Here is a 9486-nt window from a genome sequence, read left to right as displayed (position 1 = left end):
TCAATGCTCAATGAAGTGAAAGTAGATTTACAGTAAAAAAGGGCTTCAATATTGATCTGTTTCTCACCCACACCTATCATATCACTTCAGAAGACATGGATTTAACCACTGGAGTCATCTGGAGTACTTTTATGCTGCCTTTTATGTCTTTTTTGGACCTTCTGAGTTCTGGTCACCATTCACTTGCATTGTATGGACCTACAGAGCTGAGATATTCTTTTAAAAATCTTCATTTGTGTTCTGCAGAAGAAAGAAAGTCATACACATCTGGGATGGCATGAGGCTGAGTAAACGATAAGAGAATTTTCATTTTTGGGTGAACTATCCCTTTAAACTGTATTAACCAACTGGGCTCAACGCAATAAACAATAACAGTAGATAGCTAATACAGAAATGGTCACATAGAAAGAGTTTCAGGTTAGACAGTAAATCTCAATATATTCAAATTTGGCACTATACTCCTCAGCCATGCAGCCTTCAAATAATAGTGGTAAACAATTGTGCAATTTTCAAAGATTTTGCATTACATATACTAATGATGTTAAATAGTGGAGCACAACAAGGCTAAAGGCAATCTTAAGGAAAAAAAATTAAAATACATTTTTTTTACTTGTCACAAAGTAAAGATTGAAATAAAAATAGGCCTGCATTTCATATTTTGTGAATGTTGATTGAACAACAATTTGTGTGAAAAGAAATATTAAAGGAAGGTTGTTTGGATAAAATGTATTATTATTATTATTATTATTATTATTATTATTATTAAAAAAGGTGGTGAGGGGGCCTAAAAATGTACAAAGCCCTGTTTTAGCCCTGATGTGCCCTACTTCATAATATTTTATTAATATATTTAATGGGCCAGTTGATTGTAAAGCTACATCTAGGCCTACCTCATGATATTTCTTTAATTCCATGTATATGCATGGCCAGTTTTAGCTTCATCCAGAGAACATTCTGGGCAGATCAAATGTGGAACAAGTAATTTGAGGGGAAGTTACAGGCGTCACAGTATTCACAGTAAAGTCATGCAACTATTGACGTCTCCTTATTTGACTTGGATCTCCACACTTTGTATTTAGCAGGGCTCACTGCACAAGTCTCCCATTCAAAAAGGTCCAAAGCACTTCAAAGTTTTCGCAGCGATGCGCAAATAATGCGCATTCGCCAAAAAGTGCGCCGGAGGAGTTTTTTCATTCAACGCACAGAGCGGCGGAAACATTAAGAGCCAAGTTGGGAAAGTTTCTCGCAAGGGCATGACGAGTTGTGTCTGTCCTCGCTGTTTCCCTAGAGATATGACACACTGGAAAGGGAACTACCCCTGAAACACATATGGTACAACCCAATGCACCTTTTGATCATTCCAGCAGCGGCGGACTGTGGAACATTTCGAGGCGCTCGCTGGAGTTGCGGGTTCGCAACCTACAGGGATTACACACGCGACAAACAATGATTTTTAAAGAGTTATCACTCTAACTGCGCTTAAGAGATTGAATGCATGAAATATAGCGAAACATTTGCTGAAAGAGCGAAAGATCATCCGCGATGAGGCTCACTGCGGTCCTTTATGGCAGTATTTTAACTTTGATGCTGCTTGCTGAAGGTAAGTGATTCTATGGAGTTCTGCATTTGTTCCATTGAGAAGTAAACGTTGTTTGTGAAAAGACTACTGGTGCAAGTACAAAGTCAGCATGTTTAAATAGTCTATAAAACAAACGAATAGAATAAAGCGTACTATCACGGGCGGTCTCTTCAAAGAGTTACAGCGTACACAAAACAAAACTGGATAGCGAGTCGCTATTGCAGCAATGTTACGGCGGCGATTGTTTCATTTTGATTTATAATAGTTTACCAACATGCGAAACTACATTTTATCGTCGCTACATGTAGCCTACAATAAGTATATTTTCGCCTAGCGGTTTAAATTGAATTCGTCCCGCTTGTAAATGTAAATTTAGACATTTTCAATTGATAAGACGTGGAAGTCATTTTTGAACGCGAATTTTTAATCTAATGCGAATTCGCAACTCCGCTGCGAATCCGCAGTCGCCGCTCACGCTGCATTTGGAACGCTGGAATGTCGCGACTTCAAAGACGCGCGTGTTTCGCGGCGACTAAACTGAGACTGATTTTTTTTTTTTTTTTTTTGACAAAGGTGAACATGTCACGTACAAGATCTCCAGGCTTGAAAATGTCATCTAGATATCTTCCTTGTATTGACGGGAAACAAAAGACACAGTGCGATCACAAAAAAAAAAAAAAACGCCCGTATATGTTCAGCTCAGTGAGTTTCGGTATTCATTGCATGTTGTGTTTTTTTTTCTTTCTTCAAACAATTTAACCTCTTTCATAACCGTATGTGTAACTGTATGCATATGTTTAACACACATTTGGTTGTTAAATTATGAGAGAGCGAGCATACATAAAGGTGTTGTAATTTGTCCCCAAGTAAGTGCTTATGTGATGCATGCTTCATAACACATCATTTTATATGGACAAGTCTTTCTTATTCAAATTTGGTGGTCAGCTCAAATAATAGAATAAAGAGCAAACTTTTTTTGGGAACTTTCCCTGTCTATACAAGCTCCATTTAGTTTAAAGCAGCAATTTACTTTTGGAAATTTCCATTCTGCAATCGGCCATATGAAGAAAAAAAAAATAAATACTGTTTGTATTGAGGTCCAAACTCAAAAAGTAGATCTTATTTTGGCTAAGGACACTGTATTTGATGCAAGATGTTTGAACGTGTATCCTGAACAGTTTTGAACAAACAAAATTGCAGGGCTTGTCAGGACACTTGAGTTACAGGAACTGTCCGGATTCGATACAAGGTAAGCTCAATCGACAGCATTTGTGGCATAATGTTGATTATGTTAATTTCGATTTGTTCCTCCTTTTCATAAAAAAAAAAAAAAAAAAGCAAAGATCGAAGTTACAGTGAGGCACTTACAGTGGAAGTGAATGGGGCCAATTTGTGGAGGGTTTAAAGGCAAAAATGTGATGCTTATAATTTTAATAAAGCACTTGCATTAATTCTTCTGGTAAAACTTGTGTATCATTTGAGCTGTAAAGTTGTTTAAATCATCGTTTTTGTGGCTGACTATTAAATTGCCGGGATTACAGGGTTTGTGGTGTTTTGTCGTCATGGCAACAATGCTGTAAAATTGGTTGTGACTACACAGTAAAGGTTAGTAAGCGATTTTATCACACTAAAATCATGTTAACATTCATATTGTTTATGTGTTGTTGCTGTACTTTTGAAACAATGAGTATTTAATGATTACAGATTGGCCCCATTCAGTACCATTGTAAGTGCCTCACTGAAACCCAGATTTTTGCTTTTTAAAGAAAAGGAGGGACAAATCGAAATTAGGCTTACTGGTAATCAACATTGTGCCACAAATGCTGTCGATTCAGCTTAACTTGTATATTCCTTTAAAGGGTTTGTTCTCTCAAAAATATTATTTACTTACCATCATATTGCTCCAGACCCGTATGATTGTCTTCCATGCAACACAAGGAGAATTTTTGACGAATGTTGATGCCATATAAATGAAAATCTCCTTTTGTTTTCCATGGTCTTTTTTTGCAGTAAATTCCATGGACTGTGAGTAAATTATGACCAAAGTTGAACAAATGGTGAACTAACCATTTGAGACAGTATGAACTGACAAAGCCTGGAAACAAGCAATGCCCCTTAAATACTGCAGAAGTTGAGTGAAATTTGTGCAAATTCCTTAAGTCTTTCACATGGGCTTTGTTTGGTTTCGTGTCTCCTAAACATAGCTAAAGAATTGACCACTCATGCTCATTCACTATTACTGTAATTGGGTTACATGTATTGAAAATCATTTCTGAGCAGTTAGGATGCATTAAGAAGAATTTCCCAAAGGACATTCTACTACAACAGCTGGTTTTGCTTCATACCCAGTTTAACATTGGACATCAAGTGGCGACCCAAGATGAAACCAAAATTGTGTAGTTTTATGGTTTTTGAGCATGAGGGCATGTCGCACAACCTGACCAGGGCTGCTTTTCCCAAAAGCATTGCAAGCTTAAGTTGATTGTAGAGACCATTGGCGCCAATGGTTTCTACGATCTACTTAGTCTTACGATGTTTTTGGGAAATGCAGCCCAGGTTGACATGATACCTGTCTAATTTGACTAGCTTCTATCAAGACAGAGTGTGATTGGACGCATAGTCTTTGATGTCAACAACAATAGATATAGGGAAGCGTTTTCTCATCCCATTTTAAAAGTTGAAAAGCCATTTTATTTCCTGATCTTAGCTATACACAATTATATGTTTAGTTGCACTTATTATTTCCATTTAGCATTGTTTTTTTTCTTCCAAATGGGTCACAACCCACCAGTTGAGAACCACTGTTCTACAACCTTGAGTGTTTTAGTATAAAGCACTGGTTTACAGTTTTATTCAGGGTGTGCCATTGCAATAATGTTATTACGGAACGATGCAGTCCTTGTAAAAATCTGTGTCCGTCATGCGTAGTTAGCTCATAACTCCTTGTATATGATCCTCTATGGTGTATTCTCAAGCTAAAGCTTCCTCAACATTGCTGCTTTTTCTAGCCACTGGCAGCCGTACATCTTTGTGAATGTCCTGCATACAAGTGCACAAGCTTTTTTATGAAGTGTGTGAAAATCTGTGGCAATGTCTTAAGTTTCTCACCAACCCCCTGGGCATCAGCTCTAATGTCACAATCTTATTCAGCTACTCATAAAATGCGTGTATGCGCTTCTTTTTGCCTTAGGGACTTGCAGTCATCAACAGCCACAGTAGAAGTAAGGCCAACTGCATTTTCACTGCCACATTAAAAAGATTCAGAATTTGTAATAGTTATTTATCAGTGAATGAATTGTCCCTCCATCAAAGAATGTAGAAATGTTGCATGCATGTGATGACTTTTGTTGTTTTAATTTATTTAGAACTGCTGCAGAACGCAACAATCACGTTTGCATGCACAAACCTTCACCAGTTATGCTGAATATGGTGACATATGGTTACCCCTTTAACTGGGTGAGGTCATAAAGGGCTTAAGAATAAACAGATCAGGATTTATTCATTTTGGACTCTTGTAACCTCTGTGTCTGTGCCCTTCATAGTAAGGAAAGACTATATACAATACTGGTCAAAAGTTTTGAAACACTTACTATTTATATATTTCACATTTTAGAATAATAGTAAAGTCATCAAAACTATGGAATAACAAAAATGGAACTATGGGAATTATGTTGTGACTAAAAATCCAAATTAAATCAAAACTGTGTTATTTTAGCATCTTCAAAGTAGTCACCCTTTGCCTAGAATTTGCAGACATGAACTCTTGACATTTTCTCAACCAACTTCTTGAGGTATCACCCTTGGATGCTTTTTAAACAGTATTGAAGGAGTTCCCATCTATGTTGGGCACTTACTGGCTGCTTTTCTTTATTATTTGGTCCAAGTCATCAATTTCAAAAACGTTTTTATTTTATTTTATTTTTTTAATTAAATTTTAGTTTTATAATGAAATAAATTAATATGTTGGCACAATTATATTTTTGTCTGCAAAACTAATTTCAAACATTTAAGCATACGCCTTCAGATCAAAAGATTTTTAAGATCATGAGAAACATTTCAGTCAAGTGTTTCAAAACTTTTGACCGGTAGTGTGTATATATATATATATATATATTTTTTAAATCACTATAATTTAAAAAAAAATTATTTAAATCAGTTTTAAAAACCATTGGTCGATTAATCTGTTATCAGCCTTTTCCACAACCTTAGTTATCGTATCGGCAAAATCCACTGTTGGTCGACCTCTAATCTTCAGAATATTTATCAAATGTCCACTATAGCACCCCTTGTGGCAAAGTTGAGAATGCAAGGCGTACTTGCGTTGTGTTATGAATTGTGGTTTGACACACGGAAAGCATGTTTGGAACACAATGCACTAAATGGAGCTTGCCTAGCTAGAAGCATCTGCGTTCACATACTTGTGTAGAGTATTGTTCGGCTTTAAGGCTATCTACTTTACACCGTGGCTCGTGGAGACACCACCATGCATGAAAGAAATGACAGTGAACTACAGTGACTTTGTCATGGTAGTGACTAAGCTTGATTAAGATGTTTATTTATGTAAATGTTAACATCTTAGAAAAAGGCAGCAAATTGTTTCCACAGTGTTGCACAGTGCCTGATTTTTGTGAGCATAACATTAAATGTAACAGTACACTCACTGAAAACTTTATTTGGAACACTATGGTCCTAATAAAGAGCCCGATGTGGTCTTCTGCTGTTGTAGCCCATCCGCCTCAAGGTCCAATGTGTTGTGCATTCTGAGGTGATATTCTTCTCACCACAATTGTACAGAGTGGAGTTACCGTAGACTTTCTGTCAGCTCCAACCAGTCTGGCCATTCTCTATTGACCTCTCTCATCAACAAGGCATTTCCATCTGCAGAACTGCCGCTCGCTGGATGTTTTTTGTTTTTGGCACCATTTGGAGTAAATTCTAAAGACTGTTGTGCGTGAAAATCCCAGGAGATCAGCAGTTACAGAAATACTCAAACCTGCCCATCTGGCACCATCATCCCATGGTCGAAATCACTGAGATCAAATTTTTTTCCCATTCTGATGGTTGATGTGAACATTAACTGATGCTCCTGACCCGTATCTGCATGATTTTATGCATTGAACCGCTGCCACACGATTTGCTGATTAGACAATCGCATGAATAAGTAGGGGTGGGTAAAAATATTGTTTTTCTGATTAATCACAATCTTCATTTGAACGATCACGATATCGATTCTTAAATCCCAAGATCAATCTTTCACTCAATGCGCAACCCTCTACTACAATAAGAGGAAATTAACTAGCATTTGCAACCAATTGCGCACTATGCGACTAAAGTGAAAATATTGGGCAACTGGCTGGAAAATGTCAATCACCAGTAATTGTGTAGTTTAGTCGTGAAGTGTTCAGCAGCGAGATCCTTTCACAGCATGTTGAGAGTAAAAGTTGCTCCGTGTAATGGCGTGGTGGTGGCGTAGTGGGCTAAAGCACATACATGGTAATCAGAAGGTTGCTGGTTCGATCCCCACAGCCATCACCATTGTGTCCTTGAGCAAGGCACTTAACTCCAGGTTGCTCCGGGGGGATTGTCCCTGTAATAAGTGCACTGTAAGTCGCTTTGGATAAAAGCGTCTGCTAAATGCATAAATGTAAATGTATGTAAATGTAATGTGTGTCCAAGACGAGATCCACGCAACCCATTTGTCATTTGAATACTGTCTCTTTTAATACCCTTTCTGTTCTTTACAGTCAGTTGATGATCAAAAACAACTACAATTAAAAAAAATAAAATAAAATCTAATCATGCATTGCACAGATGAGGTAAAGGCATTCGAGTCCTCTTTAGTTAACACGTGCTCATTTACAGACGCTGTTTACAGAAATGCATTTTTTTTTTAAAGAGACTACCAGTTTTAGCACGTGTTCAACAAATCAATGTAAATACTTATAAATAGTAAAAATTCTGCAATTTACCAATAAATATGTAACAGAAATAATATATGAAAAAGAATATCTTATTTATTGATTGAAAACATGTATTTGTTCATTTTTTAAAAGACAAAATGTGACCAAATGATGAAAAAGTAAATCAAATATAATTAATAAAATTAATATTTTCCTAATGTACCTAGTTAAAAGGTCCTCTGTATAATTAACAGCATTTGCTGGGAGATAATTTATTTTATATATAAGCAAAAGGTACATTATAACTGAAATATACCCATATGAATCAAATCGAGAGCTTTTGAATCTGAATCGAATTGAATCGGGAAATCTGTGTCTATACCCAGCCCTATGAATAAGTAGGTGTTCAGGTGTACGTAATAAAGTGCTCGATGAGTGTATAATACAGATCATTTAGGCAGAACACTTGTGGATCTTTAACAAAATTGAACAATACAATATATTAAAATTTCATTTTCAACTAATGTGCATAAAATAAAGAAATAAAAAGTTTTAGTCGGTCCATACTCTCAAATGTTAAGTCAAAAATAAAACGAGGGGGGAAAACACTTCAATAGATTACTACTCCAGACTCAAGCTTCATAATAACAGCAAAATACCACATTGTGTTTTATTCTGTACAGTTGTATGTAGAGTAGCAATATTCACAGATAGCAGTGGTATTCGGCTGAACTCGGTGGTGAAGCGGCTCAGACTATGAGCCCAGGACAGGAACTGTTCAATCAGACGAAACACAACAGACTGGAACCGAACGCGAGGACCTCGAGACACACATTTCCAAGTTGAACATCTTTTCTGACAAAGCATTTAAACAACTCATTGCTTAATCTGAGAAACACTTATAAGAGAGCAAGACGCAACGGCCAAGTACCTCCACCAACTGTAAGGGGCTGTTCACACCAAACACTTTTGTAACCATCCATTAGTTTTTATATGTAAACGTGTGCTAGACGAACGTCTTTCTTTCCCTTTGTTTTTGTTTATTCAGCGTCTCGTGCAGGAGCACTGTTTTTTAAGATGATGTGTCTAATTAAAAAGAACTTTTAAAAGCATATTGAGACACCTGCTTTCTGTTTAACTGTATTTGTTGGCTGTGTCAATATTTTTTTAGAGCAAGAATGTGATCGATCTGAAGTCATCGTATTACAGTGTGGATAAAATGTTTTAATTGGCTGCATGAAGATGTTAATTTGCTTTCTCACGTCACTAGCTTTAAATATGCAACTTAGCTGGCTAACGAATGCATAAACGTGACCAGCTGGATATAAACTAATGCAAATAGATGGTAATAGATGGAAACAATTGTGACATTTAAACATTTAGGTGTAGAACTTGTGTGTATTTTTGCCACATTGTTCTAACCGTTTGAGGTTAGCTTTAATGTTAGCATCCTTTCAGCCTTGTTGGCAAACATACTGCTGTTTTCTACTAATGCAGCATCTAGTCAACAAATTAATTACTTTATGATGATATGACAACGTGTACTGTAGTGTACTGTATACATACCTTTTCATTGTTGATGCTTTAAATCCGCATCTGAAGTGTTCTGCTCCATGCAGAGTGCAGTCTCACGTGTCAAAACAAACACCACAAGGCATCAGTGAAGTGATAGTTTTTATTTTGCCTCTAGAGGCAGCTCTCATACTGTATAACAACAGCGGACCCTTCCCAGCCCCTCCAGCACCGGACGCAATGGGGAAAAACTATCGGTGTGGATTTTTGCCGATAACAGATTTCTGGAACTATCGGTTATTGGTGCCGATTAATTGGCAAAACCGATATATCGGTCAACCTCTATATTGAAACACGAAAAACATAATCAAAAGACATTTCTAAATTCAAATGGCACTTTAAACTAAACGAAAAAAGCAATAAGTGGTCAAAAAATCTTATTTAACCACCTCCCCAAATCCAGACATTAAACGTCTGCCATCACGCAATCATCCG

At 36.8% G+C, this 9486-nt stretch overlaps 1 protein-coding gene across 1 annotated transcript in view; it reads left to right on the top strand.

Annotated features, from left to right (window-relative positions):
- The first annotated feature begins 1460 nt into the window (after window positions 1-1460).
- LOC127428879 (low-density lipoprotein receptor-related protein 4-like) overlaps window positions 1461-9486 on the top strand; it is a 136306-nt gene continuing 128280 nt past the window's right edge. Inside the window, exon 1 of the mRNA XM_051677579.1 lies at window positions 1461-1600. Coding sequence (XP_051533539.1) covers window positions 1543-1600 — 58 coding nt within the window. The 5' untranslated portion in view covers window positions 1461-1542. The remainder of the gene's footprint in view (window positions 1601-9486) is intronic.

The sequence above is a fragment of the Myxocyprinus asiaticus genome, chromosome 1, assembly GCF_019703515.2.
Source record: "Myxocyprinus asiaticus isolate MX2 ecotype Aquarium Trade chromosome 1, UBuf_Myxa_2, whole genome shotgun sequence".
NCBI lineage: Eukaryota > Metazoa > Chordata > Actinopteri > Cypriniformes > Catostomidae > Myxocyprinus > Myxocyprinus asiaticus.
Note: the sequence above shows the minus strand (reverse complement) of the source record. Positions and strands in the feature narration are given on the sequence as shown.